Source organism: Gallus gallus, chromosome 1 (genome assembly GCF_016699485.2).
Source record: "Gallus gallus isolate bGalGal1 chromosome 1, bGalGal1.mat.broiler.GRCg7b, whole genome shotgun sequence".
Taxonomy (NCBI): Eukaryota; Metazoa; Chordata; class Aves; order Galliformes; family Phasianidae; genus Gallus; species Gallus gallus.
In genome coordinates, this window is record NC_052532.1 from 118128947 (window position 1) to 118148639 (window position 19693).

Below are 19693 nucleotides of genomic sequence, written 5' to 3' on the forward strand. Positions count from 1 at the left end.
TAACCACACACTCCCCACCATGCATACATGATCACAATGAATACCCCTGTAACTGCAACACAGTTCTTCCTTCCATACCCCAGGCTTTAGCATACAGGCATTTCAGAGAGGAACCCAAGAGAACTGATTTTCCAACTGCCTGCCAGCTGTTTACTTTATTACATGCTTTCTATTCTATTTTATTTTTCCATTTGAATGACTTGGGCTTTACTAGAAAGTAGTCAAGTTTGTTTATGTGTAACACAGAGAAACTCAAAACCAGTACAACTTTACTGAAAGTATCACTTCTGCTTTCTGCAAGAACAATAATGATTTTTTGTTTTTCAAGAACAATTACCTCCACTTTCCAAATAATTACAATATCTTGTTCAGCAGTGCTATTGGACCTGCTGAAATGGTATGCTCTACTACGCTACGCTTTGCAGTACTTCACAAACCATCTGCACCAGTTACACATCCACACTACAGAATTGCATTATGCCATAACTATGCTGGGATGCTTTTACTCATACAAGAACTCCTGGAGCTCCTTTTAATTAAAGGTCATATTTCCACTGGGGAGAGTCAGTATAATCTAGCACTCAGTAAGTATAACAGGAAAAAAAATAGGCTACCATAAATTGGAATAAAACTTAATTGAACAATGAAATGCATGCACAGTTAAGTGCATTATTTGCTTCTGTGTTGTGTTTTTGTTCTTTTATTCCTTAAAATAATAGCATCGGCAATAGCTCCCTCAGAGCACTCCAGTTAACTGTTAAGTCTGCTGCTTCTCACATCACTGCAAAACTGCTGGGATTTAAGGCCACAAAACCTGGGTAGAGAGGAGAGGTCCCTCTGTTAAACAGGAAGAGGGCAAATCCAGAAGCAACCATGGCATCAACTGCTACACAGAAGCAGAAAGAAGCAGCATAACTTCGGTATACGAGCATCACTATGAGGTCAGAAAAGTGTAAGAAATCAGCCTTCAAATGCAGATCTGAATTGTTTAGCCAAAGCAGCACCTCACACGGGCAGCACATTACAGTCATAAAGTAACAGATGGCCACACGTTGCTTTTAGCGCTTACCTTTTTTGTTTTTTTAAACTCCCAGGCTTCAAACAAGTTCTTGTTACAAATCCAAGCTGAACACAGTGTAAAAATAGTATGCGGCAGTGATTCATCTGCGTTATTCCACAGAGCTCAGCTCAATTACACAAGCCCCTGGTCATAACTGCAGTGAATGAATGCTTTGCTGCAGAGTAATCTGCCCTTGAAGTGGCCCTTCAGAGAGCAGAAATGAGCAGCAGTGATTAGCTGCTAAGTTTCTAAGTGGAGTATAAGGCTGCTTTCAAATTGATTTGTGAAGACTTGCTAACTTGGCAGCAGTGCAACCCACTGAAGCTGCAATTAGCAGCAGGTGCAGGAGGAAGTGATACGGCTTAAGTGTATCTGTTCAGAGGGACAAAGTTTGGGGCTGGCAAGGCCAAGACAGGCACACACGTGCACGCAGAAAACAACTTGTTTCAGTGTATAAATACTAGCTCTCCCTGTATCATCAGAAAACGGGATACTCTGAATAAAACAACTTTGGGTGCATCATAGGTATGCCAACAACTTTTCTAATTCCCAGCCGAAGGTGGAAGAATAAGAGTTTCTCCAAGTTTCAGACTGCTGTACAAGAAGTCACACAGCACCCCAGTAGCTTCACCATTACCTTACAGGAAGCAACAGCACCCCCTGCTGCAGACACGCAATCTGTCCTCATTTACTTTGCCTAACCCTGTCACTGGTCACAGTAAATTTTGTGTTTAACTATAAGAGCAGAGTTTACCACATTCTCCCCCCAAAAGCCTCCCCAGCAGCAGTCCTTCCCTCCCCATACCTTTTATCATACCTCCCCCCACACTCCCACCTGTACCATCCTGCCTGCTCTTGTCCTCACTTCCTCCTGGAAGGATTTAATAACTATCAAACTCAGAAAAAAAATATGCCAACAAAATAAAGCTAGAGAGCATTCTACCATATTAAGTTAGTTAAAATCAGTTATCTGGAGAGTTTGACAATTTCTAACAGTAGAAACACTGCTGTCAGGTTATTCCAGAGCTTCTGTGAACCCTCAAATCCAGTCTAATTTATTCACAAGTTACATTTTATAAGTATATTCTTTTGCTAAAACTGTCCTTTTAAGCGGCTCTCTTACTCCTTATCTCCTTTTACTGTTTTTAGGAGAGCAAGTAGGTCTTACCATTATTCTTCACTTTACTGGGCTGAAAACAAAAATAAAGCTCTTTCATAGTAATCTCTGGTATAACTGACTTTCCCTTTGTCTCAGTCCTCCTAATTGCCATCTTCCGTATCTGCTGTCACTTAAGCTCGTTGTTCCTCATCAGGACGACCAAGTGTTGTAATATTCCAGATAAGATCTTATGTCACAGTGCTGCTACTTCCCTGTTCCTGCTAAGGAACACCAAGGACCCCAGATACTGCAGTCACGTATCCTGAAAATACAGTTCAGTCGTTTCCCCAAGCTCTATATAAAGATAAGTAAAAAACTGACACTCTTTGAACAAATATCAAGAAAGAGCAGCTTACAAACTTTCTGCAATGGCTTACTTAATTTCTAAAACCCATCTCTGAAAGTTAAACTATCTTACTCTGTTTACCTTATCCATACTACTTTTCCCCGATTATAATGGAATGGGTGTTTTTTTTACCAAGATTCTTTTAGCAGATCTGCATCTGCTTACAAAGGTCTTTTCCCCTATTTCCTTTTCTGGAATACACGTATTTGCAACTCCTATTTTAATTAAGAATTGATTAGCCCTGAACTTCCTTTTTCATTCCTGGAAGGGTCTTTGAACAATGAGCTATTACAAACTTGAAGCACCGCTATGTTTTCACATCATCAGCTTATATTCCCCAAGTACTCACCTCCTAAAGCTTCTCCCAGCACAAATTACTCTATGAACTTGCTTTTATTTTCCCTCACTTATTTATTGTTAAAAGCCCATTCTTCCTATATTTTTACTCACCCTCCCAATTACTGATCACCCATCCCAGAATGAATTTTATCAAGTCACAAGGACTCCTAGCCTCAGAGAAGTTACAACTAAGTCCACGCCACCAGTAATAACAAAGAAAGCCAGCTTTACCTCACTAATGTTACTTCAAGAAACAGAAAAGTTTCTGAGCACCACATTTTGAACACATCTTTTCCTCCAACTAGCATGTTAGCCACCACGCAAACTCCCTACCTCCACCCTCTCCCCCTGCTGCTATCATCAAAAGATGGATGCTCTGTGTAGTTAAATGAGAAAGCTTCCTCGTACTAATTTCGTCCAAATCTGCAACACTTAACAGCATTATCTGCTCTTTCCCTGCAGCTTTGACAACTTTCATATTACTGTATGCGCATGTTTCCTCAAACAGCAACGCTGTATTTTTCAATGCTCATTTAAGAATTCATTGAGTAAACTGCACAGCAACAACAAAACTGCAAAGTTATTGTACGTAACTGTAAGGCCATAACAGCTGAAGTTTCAAGACTGACTGAGTCTTTACAACATGTTAACTCCTGTGTAACTCACTATAACAATCCATGCTCCAAGCACACACTCAGAGGGTAAATCTGCCAGGGTAAAGGATGAAACATGCAAAGAAAAAACTTCAATATGACAACCAGACAAATGCAAAGACAGTCTAATCCCAGCATACTCATCCCTCTGCTGAACAAAACCATCTTTCACTTTAGATTCTAACACGATGACCTGCATTTCAGAATAACCGCCCCCACTGGACAGTGTTTCAACACACTTCCCACCTTTCAAACCAGAACAAGAGACAATGACCAAATGAAATGCTTGTATACAAACCTTGGATTTGAACTTCATAATCTTATACTTTGGTGAAATGCAGTCATTAAATTCCTTGAAAACATTCATTATGGTTACTGGAGTCTCTGTCTCTTTCCCACTGGATAGATCCATCTCCTTAACAACAGAAGTTTTACAAATCAGACAGGACAAATAAGTTGAACTTTGCTTTGATATTATGAACAATTTATCTCCTCTAAGTAAACAATGTAACACAATCACTCAGGAAAACCTAAATTTCAAAACTACTATTTGAAAGAGAGTGGTAAGAAAGCTCCGCTCTTTCTCATAATACTTCAAGACCTTTTTACTCCATGAGCAGCAAATCTAAACAACAGAATTTGTCTGCACTTGTTAGCTACAGTCAGGGCAAAGCAGCAACACTACAACTGCATCTCACGTGATATACACCATGTGTACGCTGCGCATCGCTTTACCACCATCTGCATCAGACAATACTGGCTTCAACAGTTCATATAAACACGCTACTAGAACTCACAACCTGCCACAATCAGAATGAAAGGCACTTATGTCTGACATGCTTAAAAGATATACTTACTGTTTCACGTGGCAGTAGATAAACAGTTCTCTCAATGTTTTTCACCGTCACACAACAGCTGACATAGGTGTTCGCCGATTCAATCCAAACTTTGCCAAACAAAAATACCACACCTAAGGAAGAACAGCAGAGCAAAGAGTTCAATATGCAACTCTTAATCTTGCTTAAAGCAGCTAATTATGTATTGTTTCCACATGCACAGAAATGCAACCATTTCCTCACTTAGGTCCTTGAACAACAAATCTTTTCTATGTAAGCGGTATATTCTAAATCATTTTAAATAGCAGCTGTGTAAATGGATGATCTGCATAGTTCTTCACACCATGACCTCCACCACGAAAGTAACAACACTGATATGTGAAATTCAAAATGGCATCACCCAACCAGCCACAGAATTCCAATCTGATGTTCCATTTCTACCTGCATTGGTTTCATAAGTTGTGAGGAAAGAGAGGGAAGGAGAAGTCACTGTGAGCTGAAGATAACCAGAATGCCTGTGCTGTCAGTCACTTCTGAATTATCTGTGTTACCTGCAGTTGCTCATTCTTGAGCTAGACTTGTACAATTAATCCAATTTTCCTTCAGCACTGTGAGATTAAAACTCTATTCCTAATAAAATCTGAAGAAACACATTCAGAAGACAACAACTAAAAGTTAATTGATTGCAAAAAGATTTCAACTGGCTTTTTTTTCCTTTTTAAGTAGATGAGAACATTGAAAGATGTATTATATTGCAAGAAATATGCTATGATGCAGTTATATTCACAGTAGACATTTCAAAAAGCTTACATACAGCTGAACTAGTGTAACTGACTCTTCACAGTGAACCACATAATTACTGGCCGTGCACATCTTGAGCCATTAAGAATCTGGCATTAGCAAAAAATGCCACAAACAGCTAATCCATAATGCTAACCTTTGAAATAACACAGAACAAGTGTAGCTGAATTTCAAGTACAGTTCTGAATTACGTGTAAAACGAACTTCCAAGTGCACTTGGAAAACCTGATTTCACCTGCCTTCCCTTCAAAGTCCATAAATAATTTGGAATTTGATTACACATGACACAGTTTCTCTACTACTAATGAAATCAGAAATATCAGAGCTGTGACCATCTCAGAAACAATGATTCAAATAAGGAAGGTTTTAAATTTTGTAACCTACTTTGGTCTGACAATGCACAAAATAAGTCCTTTGTTAAGCACTGCAAATTATCTTTGCCATGCAATCTATCAGATGTAAAGATACCTTTCTTACTCCATTAGACAGTAGATAAATCAGTGTAGATGCACTAAGCTGGATGACAGAGTTAGAGTGACAGGCAAAGAAAAATCATTTCTTGAGTGCTTGGAGTAGATGTGAACAAGACTACTTTTGTCAAGGACAGAGAAGAGAATGTTGCAGTTTTGAAGATGAGAGTAAGGATGCATGCTTCAGCTGCACAAAGTGTCCCAAGGGATTTTAATACAGATACAATCTTCAAGATTCGGACAGTTTGAATAAAAGGATCTAGAAAGGGCTGAAAGTACAGATCTAAGTGACAGAGAAGATGGAGTTCTTGTCCTTGGCAATCATTTCTCTTTTGAGAGACAGACAGACAGATTTGGGTGGGTTTGTATCATAGCAGGAGTTGGTTGTTTGAACAGCTCACAGTATTAAGAGCAGTGGAAGTCAGCCTGCAAGAGGCATACATGTAAGCAGATGAGAAGTAGAAATAAGGATACACAGGCCTGCCAAGGACAGGATAAAGAGCCACCTGTATTGCAGAGAAACTATAATCAACTCTAACATGGACAAAAACGTGGCCTCAGTCCCCATGTTTCACAGAAACGAAGTAATTTACAATAGAAGGAATCTTTGGAGGTCAACTGGCCCCAAATGCACACAACCTCTGAAAGAAGGGCCAACTTCAAGAGTTCTCAGAGATATTTCACCTGTAAAACACGGAAACAAGAGAAGACATATAGGGCTCCATCCCCTGTAAGCTTGCTCGTGGAAAGAAGAAACAAAGGAAAAAAAGAAGTAAAACGTAAAACACAAAATCTGCAAAAAGGAAGATTAGTTGTCAATGAATCAAAACGCAAGCAAAGTCAAGAGTCAGGCAAACTGTCTTGCTCAAGGTTAAGAAAGGTGTTTTGTTTTGTTTTTTAATTTATTACTATTACTTTCAACTGTTAATAGGCTTACAATTCTCAAGTTCTCTCTGAGACAGTGAAGACAGTTATGAAAAGTAAGCCTCCAAAAAATGATTAAGTTTGAAAGAGTCTTATGATTACACTGTAGTATTTACCCTTCAGGCCATGCATTTGAGATCACAGCAAATGAGGCACAAACAAAGATCATAAGCATGTTAAACAACAAGCAGTACCAAAATTTTCCCTTTTATGCTACTAATTGAAAACAGGTGCACTCTATTATTCAATCATGAAAAAGTCATAATGAGAAAAGAACACTCCTTGCAAGCGAGGAACAGAAATCCTTTCATAATTATGTTCCATTCAGCAACCACTGACTTAGAAGACAAAAAAAAAGGCAAAGAACAATAGCGGGGCCTTTAAAAAGAGTAATTTTACATTAGAGCCATTGATTCCATCAAGATATCTATGATTATTACCACTCCCATCACTAAGCTGTTCAATGCAGAACAGTCTCACATTTAAGTCTGGCATCCCCACTTACAAAGAAAGGTGCAACAGAAACATATCTGACTCAGTGCTTGCAGCATCGACCCCAAAAAACCTTTAAGATATGGAAGAACCCTCCGGTAAACCTACTCTAAGCACAAATCAGAGAAATAGAGTCTTAATCTTTAAAGAAAAGGACAGAAAATGCTGAGAACAGATGTGAGCACAACTTCTTTTGTCAAGGCTGGCGGTCAGAGAGCTGAAGTTTTGAAGGTTTGAGCCAGGATTCACATTTCAGATGCACAAAGTATCGTAGGGATTCTAACATAGGGACAATATTCAAGAATTACACAGTTTGAGTAAGATCTAGATAGTCTGTATCTTTCAGGCCACCTTCCTCCCTTTATTAACAAACCTTCTCCTTGCATAAAATTACACGACTATTACAGGACTTCCAATAATACACCAGAATCACAGAATCATAGAATAACCTGGGTTGAAAAGGACCTCAAAGGTCATCTGGTTTCAACCTCCGGGCCGTGGGCAGGGTCACCAACCACTAGAACAGGCTGCCAGAATCTTAAAGAACATTTCCAGAGAATTTGAATGCTCAACTGTTGCACCACTAAGTAAGAAATTAACAGTATTAGCTTATTCCTAGAGCAGGTATCAGTGTTAAGAATATCAATGGGTCACCAACATCAAGAAGAGATAGTAGTTGCCTTTGCACCACCTTAGTAGTACACTACAATATTCTTACTTTGTCAAGTCATATTGCTCTGCACTAAAGATGAGGTGGAAGAGGAACAAAAGAGATCACTGCACAAGCTATAGAACACAGATATAAAGGATATCTAGACACAACTTAAGCAGTACAAAATTCCAGTTGCACAAAAAGAATGAGAATGGCATTTTCTGCCTTTAGGTGAATAGTTACCTGGCTGACTGTACTGATCTTCATAAGCATCCAGCCAATAAAATCTTAAGACTTGATCATCATTTTCCCCATTCACAAGTGGAAGGAGATTGGGGTCCAACTGAACATCTGTTGCCACGAGATCCGCTTCATCCTCCTCTACTTTGTCCCAACATGAGATATCTGGGAGAGAACGACTTCTGCAGGTTTTGCAGAAGAAAAGCAACAAGTAAAATCATGTTTTCCATTGTTTCTCCTTTTTTCCCCACTCCTAACATTCTCACACCTTTTGCTACTCATCTCACTACCAAGAAACACGCAAAGAAATTACATTTCTTCAGACTACTTCAGAAGAGAAAGATGGAGCAACAAAGAGAGAAATCCACATGTAAGTATGGCTCTCATTACACAACACACAAGCTTTAGAAGCCATACACCTGGAATTTCAGCTTTGGTCATTCAAGCCTTTACATAACTAAATCTATACAACTGTAAAAGTTGCTTAGTGGGAACAACAGATTATCTCAGCAAAACTACCTTTGAGTCATTCAATGTTTAAGCCTACAAGAATTTTATAATTTAAAGTTATGGAAATATAGGAGTCAAGATTTTTCCCAAACTATCAAGAAAGTACAGTGAAAACACTTTTCTTCCATTTCCAAGACGTAGCTGATAACCATGATCAACTACTTCTAGCTATAATACTTTCAACAACAACTAATCTTATAAAATTCCTTCTGGGTTGCTTAGCACAAAGAATCTTCAGCAATTCCTCATTTTTGCTCATTGGGATTGAAGTGTGTTCACACCCAAATTAAGTCATCCCAGCGTACTGAAATACACTGTTATGTTGTTACGTGCCAAATCCCAAAAGAATTCAGTATCTCTTAATGAAGTAAGTAGCTATCAGCATGTTCAATATGATAATTTTTAAGGTCATGATATAAACAAAAAAATCACACTGGATTGTCACTGTTCTGTCTATATCACAAACATACTACAGGCAAAGGCAAATACTAAGGCTTGCAGATACCGAAAAGGCTACTTGCTAGGAGGAGCTAAAAAGAATAAAAAGAGAGTTTCTTACAAGGCAGATGCCTCTTTCTTCTTAGATTCCAGCTGCTCCATCTCTTTCTTTTCAACTTCCTTGTCTCTTTTCAAGGTTTCAGCTGTCTCAGGTACAGCTCCCATTAGCTCTGCTTCCATAGGTTCATCAAAGTCCTCATCATCAAAATCCATCATTCCCTGATCATCATCTGCAAGTGATACACATAGAACTAAAGGTTTCGATCATTAAAATGACACAGTGCAGACTATACCTGTGCATGAAGATTGCAAACCATATACTTGAATGTTAACACACAATACTAATCTACAAACACAACGTCACATTTAAGCTATCTAAACATCTAAATAGAATAAACTATGAAGAGTTTTAATACTAATATGTTTCCAGAGTTAGGTTCTGACTTCTTTTCAATACCTTCAATAGCTTTTTCTTCTTTTGTCTTCACTACTCTCCCATTTTCTGTAGCTTTCTGCACATACTTGGTATCCTCATTCTCTTCAGAGGCTGTGACAGATTTTGCTGTGTAATTTGGATGTTTAGGATGAAATGAAGCTGGAGGACGAGCTTCTTTCCTGAGTTGAACAGGAGCTTTCTTTGATACAGGGGTGATTACCTGAAAGACATTTTAGACATGAGTTAAAAAATTTTCCTTTAAAAGCATGAAAAAAAAAATCCAGTGCTTGCTATTTGCAGAACTAGTAACCAGGGCTACGGGGAAAGCTCCACATATTCTGCAGCATGACAGCTAAAACTCCTCAAGATTAAGCTTTTAATTCTCTAGCATCATTTCTGTTGTAATGTGCTCCTTCTGTAGTTTAAAAAAAAAAGCAGTTTACAACAGGCCACAGTTGACATTTAGTTATTTTCACTATTTTCCCACATAGTATGACCTCATTCTTAAATACATACTTCTATCTGTGTCAGCTGAGTATATGACAATATATGTCAGGCAGAGACAGGGCCTGGAACAAGCAGGGAAGGCCAATGTGTTAGTCTCCACCTGTTTGGATCAGTAATGAGTTCAAGCTTTCTAAAGGACTCCACGGGACCAGACAGCAGTGCTTCATGATGGAAAGAGCGAGGAAGACAAACATACTGCATTTCAACATTACCTGCAAGCCTTAACTCCAAGATGGTACGCACAGAGTTTATATTTCAGACAGGGCATGACTATGGTAGCAGCTACAGAACCTCTTCCAATAGATATTTATTAAATGGTCTTCACTATGACCAACAACAGGTTTCTGTTTCTACTGGCCTTTAAACTGCAACAAGAGCTCAAACCTGTTGTTTACAGATGTAGAATTTAGAGTTGCACACAAGTATTTCTAGGGTTCAGCTGCTTTAGTTGTGGTCACCAGAATTCAGCCCATCCTTGAACAGAAGCAAACATTACCTAAAATACCCCTACTAACAATTTCTTCTGCTAACTCAGCCAGATGAATTTATTCATATTTCTGCTCTTACCTTCTGCAGTAGAAAGTCACTGCTACCTTGTTCTTTCATGATCATTTATTTTCTAAGACTATACTCTTCATTTATTTCTCTGTCCAAATTTCCAGCTCCTCCTCCTAAGAGGAATCTATCACCGTAACTGCCTCTCATTTCCTACAGACATGACTTCTCTTTTGCCCTATAGACACAGATCTCCTCTCTTATTGTATCTCCCACTTTCTAAATTACTCCTACACTCCAACACAACTGTTGAAGTAAGTGCCAGTGGTGACTATTTTAAGAGTTGATTTCAGTACGATATTAAGTTTTCATGCTTATATTTTAATGGAAAACCAGATTTATCTACTCTACTCTGTTTGCTCTCTAGACTCCTAGCAAGCATCTCATTGTATCTCCAGCTATAATGTCCTTCCCATTTACCAGAGCCCTTATCAAAACAGTGGCCTTCCATCTACAGCAAAAGCCTATTACTCTTCTCATTCTGTCTTCCACTGAGTTCAACTTCTACCCATACCTTCAGTTGCCCATTTGTTTTCCAGTTGTGTAGAAGAAGAGTCTCTTATACTTTTCCACAGCACTGACACTTTCTACTGCTTACTTTAATTCCCATCATCTTCTCTTTGCCACAAGGTTTTTTCTACTCTTAGGGAAAACAGATGCAGAAGCTCACCTTCATGCGATGCACCTTACAGAAACAATTTCATCTGTCAACTGTGACAGCTACACACACTATGACTCTAAAGATATAAAAAGAGTAATACTCTCTATACATTAACACAGAAGGAAAAGAAGTGTGCCATTACACAGCAATATTGCTTAGGAAACTAATGAGAAAAGTAGTTTCTAGAAACAGAAATAAAAGACAACAGTATTCAAATTAACCAAAACATAGATTAACAGTTACTGATGAGAAATTTTTTTAAAAAAAACTTTTACTTCACCTTAGGAGACTGGCGCTGTACAGAGAAAGGATTCAGTGGCATTCCAGCAGATCTTTTCCTTTTCAGTACTAAAATCGGTGGTGGACTTAGCTGAACAGTCTGAATATTGAAAGAAAAGAGACAGAGACACAATGGAGAGGGGTTGTTTAGTGTTTTCTTTTGCCTTGGTTCGTAACATCTTCCATCACTGAGCAAGGAGGCCACCGATATTTCTCACTCATCAAGCAAAGAAACTTCCAGATATACAACTCAGCTATGTGCAAAGACAAAAATAATCTGAGCAATCAGCGCATGAAGAAAGACACTAAATTCTTTTGGTAAATTTTGAGAGAAATATTGTCGTAAGTAATTAAAACAGTTTTCCAACAGTGGGCATTTCAATAGCCAACCGTGCCTTCAACATAGGAGTATCAGAATAACCGGTGGGATGTTCTTCATTTCTGCTAGAACAGTAGGACTGAGCACACGTGCTCAGTGTGTTGGTTTTTAAGCAGTCATACTAGGGTGAAAAACATTTTAATGTATTTGTATGTACATTTTTTACTCATCTTTATCAACAGAAAACAACAAAATAAAATGTTAGAAAATAATCAACAAAGACAAAACAATAGTTAGCTATTACTTACATAGAACCTATAGCGTAATTATCAGCATTACTTCCCCCACTTAATGCTCTGCAAAATTTGACAGCATTAAAATGCATTTGATGAATGATTTGAGGGTTTTGATAGCCTAAGATACCGTAACTCTCCACCAGATGCCATAGGAAGGAGTAAAAAAAAGACCGCAAAACTAGGAGAACTTTATACTGGAATCATAGAATGGCTCAGGTTGGAAGGGACCCCAAAGATCATCAAGTTCCAACCCCCCTTGCTCTGTACAAATATAATATACTTACAATGACAGAATACATAGGAATTCAGTATCTCACCACAACAGCAGTTTCACATGTTTACATGTGAGCAATTCTTCAGCTCTAAGAAATCCCGCTAAGTGGCATCAACTCACTGAAAACTCAGTGACCATCAGGAATGGCTTCATTAGAAACAGTCCAACCTTGGCTGCTGTAGCAGCCATCCTGCACTCATAGTTCAGAGAACGTAACCATCAGGTTCACCACGCAAAGGAGGTGGCAGACAGTTCAGGCTGTCACATTCCAGAACAATCCTTTCTCGTCTCCTCTGGTGCACTCAAACACGCCAGATGGAAATACCCCACAGTGTACCTGACGGATGGTGATATACACTGCCCAGATACACATAAGTTCCGTTTCACTCCAAGCTGACTGAAACCTAGAAAGTTGCATTAGCACAGGTCCTAGGTCACACACTATAAGCCGTCCCTAACCAGGAGATACTAGCTTTGGCTTAACAAAATCAACAGTCATTCAACCTCTGTGTGGTAGAGACAACAGGCAGACAGATTGCAAACATACAAGGAACATATCAAGCAGACGTGTTATTGCAGATATCGATCTTAGATGGTCTGGTTTTAGGAAGAATTTTATTTTCTTTGCACGTTCCACAGCAAGGAAAATAAATGGATGATGGTATCTCAGAGATTTTACCTATATACTTACTTCAGCATTTAGATCTTGAAGAATATCCCCTAGTAAATCATCCTTTGACAGGTCCACAGTTTTCTGCAAGATAACAGTTTAACCAAACAGTTCTTAGCTATTCATACAAACCCAATCAGGAGATTAGCACCGAACAGCTAAAGGATTTCCACAAAACACATGCACAACTTCAGAAAGGCACTATACACAAGAACTCCTGTTAGGAGCTAGACACAGGAAACTGAAATAAAACCTCACTTTACCCCACCCCCACACCCCTCAAACAATAGAGAAGTTAAAAAAATCTTTAAACTTCACCATGCAGTAACTTACGTCCGTGTTTTTCTTCCCAGCACTGGCAATAAACATAGATTTAATTGTGTTTGGCTTTGCTACCACAGATTTTTTCACATTCTTTTTACCAATTGTAGAAGTTTTGCCGGTTTTTCCTACAGAAAAAGATAAAATCAATTACTTCTACATCAAAAAGTTAAATATTAAGGGTCCAGTTAGAGGCAAGAATAGACAGATGAGGTAATCACTTCTTCCACCCTTATGCTGCTGCCTGAAACAAAGCCTAATACATTTTTGTTTGCTGCCAGTTTTCTAATGGTTGTCACGCACAAAAAAGTATGCAAAATCCTATCGACATCACATCACTGCTAGTCACATCAGGGATAATCTTTGCATCCATACAAGTCCATACTCCAGAAAAAGGACCGAGATACTTTACACAGAATCTGCAGAGAAGAAAGAAGTATCCAGGAGTTCAGCACTAGGCCTGGATTCTCAACATCAGGCTTCACTGCAATCATAAAAGATGGCAAAACCATTTGATCCCACATCCATAAATGCATGTAAGGATTTTAGTGGTGAGAGACCACGCATCCCTCACACATGGGCTTTGGAAGCCAAAAACATTGCCCAGATGTGTTTGCTGTAGATTTGAATATATATCCCATAGAAGACTAAGCACTAAAGCAGTTAGAAGTTATTTGACATCAGGTTGTGGACCCCTCCCTTTTGCATCACAGAGACTAAAAAAATTTAAGACCACAGCCATGGAACTACATTGCTTCAAGAAGCAGGCCTTTGGCCACATTCAGCATATTCTGACACCAACAAGTTGCCCATTTGAGAAGCAGCTGAAAACCTTCTTTCTACAGTGGTTTAGCTCATCCTACCTTTCTTACTGGAACCAAGAGCATCATCGTCTAGATCTTCATCAAAGATTTCCCGTCCATCTTCTACATAACCTATCCCATCTGCACAACACCAAAACGTTAAACATTTGCAGTTCAAATTCTCTTTTGTGATATTTCTAAGTTCCAGTGTTACATAAATATTCTTTTTTCCTTTAATATAGAGCAAGTGATACAAATGCAGACATTAAAATCCATAGCACTCTCAGCTGCATCTTCTATTAGATTAAATATACTATTATTACTTAGTTAGAAATTACCAGTTACAGGACTTCTTTTTAAAGTTACATTGCTGACAACTGGAAATAAAGTTTCAAAAGCAATTATTAGTGGAAAAATACATTCACTACTACCTTAATACAGTACTATGAGAACAATGCAAGACTCATTTCTGTATTATAGTTCATCCTTTTTTTTTTTGATCCACTAAAACAGTTCTAGGAATGCACTGAACTATAACTTACCTCAAAACACAGGTGTTATGAAATCCAGCTGGTTATAATACTATAAATGAAATAACTCTCCAAATGAACCTTAACTTACCATCATCAACAATCCAGTCATCATCCTGACGTTCTCTGACTATCTTGGAGTACTGTTCTTCATCTATTTCATCGTAAACACCAGTGAACTCCTCAACCTGCAGTTAAAGTGCACTGACGATTAGCTGTTCCGTTACTTATTCATATAGGTTATCAATGCAAACACAAAAGTTCCTGGGAACTGCATGTCCTCTTGGACAGATACAATATTTTCATTTAGTAAGCAAAGGTATTCGCTCAATTTAACTTCTGTTTTGTTGGTTTTTTTTTTTTTTTTGGCAGTGACAAAAGAACTCCTACCAATTCTTTAAATTATCACATTATACCAAATCTACTGAAAAACCCGTGGAGACTTCATTTGAACTTGATACAATTCATTGCTCATTTCACACCACAAAAAATAAAATAATAAATAAATCCTAACAATTATGAGCTGTGATGTTCTGCTTTACTCTCAGGCACCAAGGGAAGCTCAGTGAAAAGGAAAGCAATTTGATGTGCTGAAGAATAATGCTGAAGATGTTCTTCTGTGCCTAAGAGTGAATTTGCATCTTAATGATCTATGCATTTCAGACTTCTTCACACTTATCCACTTCAACGTGGAAGCCACTTTCTGATAACACTACAATTAATTGGACAGTCTTGATGACACCGCCAAATTTTAGTTATATCAGTCGAATACTTAAATTTTCTATTCTTTGTGGGAACAGAGTATCAATATTCGTGGACTAACATAATTAATTTGATTTGGAAGGGACTATAAGCCTCATCTAGTCCAACTCCTCTGCAACGAACAGGGACACCTACAATACATTACAATATATACAATCCATATTAATGGATTTCAGTCACATAAAGCTTTGAAATTTGAAGACTAAGATCATTAGAAGTTAAAAAAAAACACCTTATTCCTATCATAACATTGACTAAATTATAGTTATAGGCGGTTCCTTCTTTGCTCTCTGTGGGATAGCTACCAAGCAAAGATGTTGCATATTTGACTTGAAATTATTCAAGTTCAGTATTGAAAACACAAAAGCAATACGAAAGAGTGTTACATTCCAAAATAGACACGTCATTAAAAAAAGTAAGCTGAATGGCAGATTTTGCTTCTCATAATTTTGGGAAATGCATAAAGGGTAGTTAAGCATTTCAGCTCACATTAACTTTTTATTAAAGAGAAAAGAGGGGGAATTTTCACCTCGTATTTTAATTTTTCCCCAGCTTTGGCCTTTTTCAGACGTTCCAGTGCTTCTTGCTGACCTCTTTTTGACTTCCTCTCACGCCTAGAACGTGACGTTGCAAAGCTCCCAGACTCAGGCATCGCTGAAATTAATTAAAAACAAGAGAAGAAATTTTAGTAATGAGTGCTGTTATCTCTGGTATTCAGTGTTCTGTGATGCATGAGTTTTGAATACTCAGGTAGTTACTGAGCAAAATCATAGAATCGTTAAGGCTGGAGAAGACCTCTAAAACTATCAAGTCCAACTGTTGGCCCATCACACCACGCCCACTAACCGTGTCCCTCAGTGCCACATCCACACGGTTCTTGAACACCTCCAGGGATGGTGACTCCACCACCTCCCTGGGCAGCCTGTGCCACTGCCTCACTACTCTTGACGAGAAGAAATTCTTCCTAATATCCAACCAGAGCCACCCCTGGCACAACTTGCAGCCATTCCCTCTCATCCTATCGCTGTTACCTGGGAGGCCAACCCCTCCCTCACCACAACCTCCCTTCAGGCAGTTGCAGAGGGTGATGAGGTCTCCCCTGAGCCTCCTCTTCTCCAGACTGAACAATCCCAGCTCCCTCAGCCGCAGCCCATAGGACATGTGCTCCAGACCCCTCACAGCCTCGCTGCCCTTCTGTGGACATGCTCCAGGGCCTCAATACCCGACTGTCTCATACCCAGCTAAAGGCACAATGTCACGGACAGCAAGTTCTGGCGTGAGGGAACACACGGCCTCAGATACAGACAGATACACCTCAGATACAGACAGAGCAAGCAGGTTCCATGGCAGCCGATGTCCAGCAGGATGGGGAGGGAAAACACAGAAGCTGCCTCCCGGACTTCCAAAGCACCCCTCAAATCTCATTTCTATCTGAAAAGGACCCCCCCCCCCTCCATTTCCCATGGCACTTCCAGTTCCTTGTATTTTGCATGTCTCCATGACAACTAGGGGATAGACAGGCAGCGAAGAGGCCCGTACAGCAAAGCAAAGCAGCAATGTTCGTTACGTGGATCCACAGCGCTTAGGAGCGCAGCTGCGCCGAGGCAGAGCCGCGCTCTGCCCACACCTGACGGCTGCCTCCCGCTTCTTTCGCCCCCTCACCCACCGCAGCGACCCCCACGAGGTGATCCCCTCCTCGCTTCCCCCCCCCCCCCTCCGCCCACCACCGTAAGTGGGAGCTCCCTGCCGCGCGCCCCACAGCCCAGCCCAGCCCAGCCCAGCCCAGCCCAGCCCAGCCCAGCCCAGCCGCCCGCACGGCCCTCACCATCCTCAGCCATGGCGCCCGCGCGCGCGCCGCTCGCGCCAAAGGCGAAAGTGGCGCGAGACGGGAGTCCCGCGAGCCGCCGCCAGGGCGGCAGCCAATCAGGAGCGACGGCGGCTCCGCTCGCCCCCTTCCTACACACACACACGCACCTCCCACCCTACCGCCCCTGAGGTGGGGGCGGGCACTTGCGTTGCTGCCCGGGGCTGGGGCTGCGCGCGGACCGGAAGGGCGGGATGGGGCTCAGCGGCTTCCGGTGCGAGGCTGTGTGAGCGTAGGGTGCGGAGTTAATGGTGCAGCTGCGGGAGCGGCCGTGTCTGCCGGCTGTGTGAGAGGAGGTCGCCGGCTGGCGGTGCAGCGGCCTCCGTCGCAGCCGTGTGGCTGTCCTAGTGCTTCAAACCCTTGTTGTTTTTTAAGAGGCCTGGAGTGCGAAGGTCTCAGGGAAAAAGAATCCTTAGTTGACACCTGATGGGAGGGTAGAATGTGTTCTGCACACCCTCATCCCACAGAGACAGCTTCAGTGGCGTGTGTGAGGAACGCTCCACAGCCTTCAGCTGAGGGGCACAAGCTGTGTCTGGAGAAGGGTAGGTTTCAAAAACAGTTGGGAAGTGTTCTTAAAAATCACGGTTGCAGTGACTGAAGCTTTGAGCCCTTTCCTCTAAAATGGCATAGGGAAATTAGTGGGTTTTATTCCTTCTTTCTACTTTGGTATTTTTCAGACATCACTGTTGGTTCGTCACTACCCAGCGATCTTTCAACCTTTGTTTGCAGGATTTACTTGAGCAGCATTTGCTGCCTGTGAAAACACATGGGCATTGACTCCAGAGTGAGGGTGCGTGGCCTGTAAGGGAGACAGATGGCACCAGCTCTTCACATACCTTGGTAGTGGGTAGGACGTGGTCTTACAGCTGGAAGGTGGCTACAGAAGCCTTGGGTAGTACTGCTCGGCCTGAATATACTGACTGCTTTATTTTTAAGTATCTAGTAGGGGAAATTTGTATATTTCTGAAGCTGCGAGTTGTTTTGTTTCTACACAAGAACTCCATTGCTTTGGTGGGGGGAGGGGGGGGAGATTTAAAACAGACAAAAGCAACTACTAGACATTGACACTTCTACCCACTTCTTGCTATAGTACTGTCTGTTACTGCTGCACCTCGTCTTCAATGGAACTGTATAACCTACCATAGCAGCAGCGTCAGAAGTGCCAGACATGGCCCCATCCATCCCGGCAGTCCATCCCTGGGCTCAGAAAGACCACCCCTCAGCAACAGCTGAGGATCAGTGTTCACTACTGGATCAGTGAAGCTGTAGCAAACACACGGCCCTGGGAACCTATAGCTTTGGAGGGCTGAAGCTTGATGATCTTTAAGGTCCCTTACAACCTAAGCCATTCTATGAAGCACTGACAGCTACACAAAGAATACCTATCTGACCTACAGATACACTGCACCAAATGAAATGCTGTCTCATGTATGTAAAATGTATAAAATAGCTATCACAAAATTGTTCAGTTGGAATAAAAATACAGTGACACTGCATTTCACATACATCTAAATGATTTCTTACGCATTCTTTGTAATTCTGAATTGACTGGATTTTAATTCTTTTGAATAAAATAAAACAATACCCCTTGTCGGCTGTCAAACACACAGTGAAATGTTATTCATTCAGGTGATGCCATGATCTGAGATGGTACACAATGATACAGTTAACTTATCAAACTGTACTTGTTGATACAGCTCCACTGTGGGTCAGGGCAGACTAAACAAAACCCTTTTTCATGAATGCTTGTTCAATCCTGGCATTCATCTTGGGCCATAACAAGAAGGTATCTGTTTCCTGGAGCATAGCATAATAAGCATTTAAGTGCTGCAGGGAGGGGAGGGGAAAAAAAAAAAGGGTGGGGGGGGACGGACAGTTTGCTTTGGTAAAGAAAAATAGCCCAGCAGGATCTGGAACTTCCTCTGCTAAATGGCTTTGTCACAGCAGATTACCTTGAGCTGAAGTTTAGCCTCCCTTGGGACAGTCATACAAGAACAGCTTGGTATGACCTTTGCTCAATTGTCTTTGAAGTAAAAGAGTGGGAATTGCACTGTGCAGCTCCAAGCCGCTCAAGGTTCTCTCAAGGAAAGTGTGATAAGCCTCAAAAAAAAAGCACAGGAGAAGTGCAGTGATGAAGATGGTAGGCAGCCAAAAGCACAGAGCAGAAGAGGAAGCTCAGGAAACCTGCGCTCCCAGATTTCAACGAAAGGTGACAAAGATGTATTTTTCATGTTGTTTTCTTAGAGCTATGATTTAAATATGTCAGTTCTGACTCAAAAACAATATTTATGAATAGAAAATGCTGAAAACGACTGTGAGAGCTCCAAGTTAATGTATACTGCAGTATATATTAACACACAAAAGTACAAATGGAGTATAGTATCAAACCTGTACTAAATTGACAAAGTAATTACTGCATTGAGAATAATTCTGTTC

General features: G+C 40.6%; 2 protein-coding genes and 1 long non-coding RNA gene across 8 annotated transcripts in view; 2 read left to right on the forward strand and 1 right to left on the reverse strand.

Moving 5' to 3' along the window:
* POLA1 (DNA polymerase alpha 1, catalytic subunit) overlaps positions 1-17448 on the reverse strand; it is a 191627-nt gene extending 174179 nt beyond the window's left edge. For 2 of the 3 annotated variants that reach the window (XM_015302671.4, XM_040669778.2), the window contains exons 1-12: positions 17219-17258; positions 15923-16047; positions 14723-14819; positions 14162-14242; positions 13311-13426; positions 12999-13061; positions 11420-11518; positions 9438-9636; positions 9042-9210; positions 7976-8154; positions 4415-4527; positions 3856-3972 (exon numbers count right to left, since the gene is read on the reverse strand). In XM_015302671.4, coding sequence (XP_015158157.2) covers positions 3856-3972; positions 4415-4527; positions 7976-8154; positions 9042-9210; positions 9438-9636; positions 11420-11518; positions 12999-13061; positions 13311-13426; positions 14162-14242; positions 14723-14819; positions 15923-16047; positions 17219-17231 — 1371 coding nt within the window. In that variant the 5' untranslated portion in view covers positions 17232-17258. Of the gene's footprint in view, positions 1-3855; positions 3973-4414; positions 4528-7975; positions 8155-9041; positions 9211-9437; positions 9637-11419; positions 11519-12998; positions 13062-13310; positions 13427-14161; positions 14243-14722; positions 14820-15922; positions 16048-17218; positions 17259-17367 lie in introns of those variants that run through there. The other variant, XM_015302675.4, reaches the window with a different exon arrangement.
* Positions 17449-17453: 5 nt separating this feature from the next.
* Positions 17454-18862, forward strand: LOC101749759. 2 transcript variants are annotated; one of them, XR_005849189.2, is made up of 2 exons: positions 17454-18047; positions 18348-18862. It is a non-coding gene; the product is annotated as an uncharacterized LOC101749759 (long non-coding RNA). The 2 variants fall into 2 exon arrangements; XR_210236.5 differs by having other exon boundaries at positions 17454-17799.
* A 296-nt stretch (positions 18863-19158) lies between these two features.
* PCYT1B (phosphate cytidylyltransferase 1, choline, beta) overlaps positions 19159-19693 on the forward strand; it is a 43581-nt gene continuing 43046 nt past the window's right edge. For all 3 annotated transcript variants that reach the window (XM_040669822.2, XM_040669846.2, XM_040669866.2), the window contains exon 1: positions 19159-19466. In XM_040669822.2, coding sequence (XP_040525756.1) covers positions 19389-19466 — 78 coding nt within the window. In that variant the 5' untranslated portion in view covers positions 19159-19388. The remainder of the gene's footprint in view (positions 19467-19693) is intronic.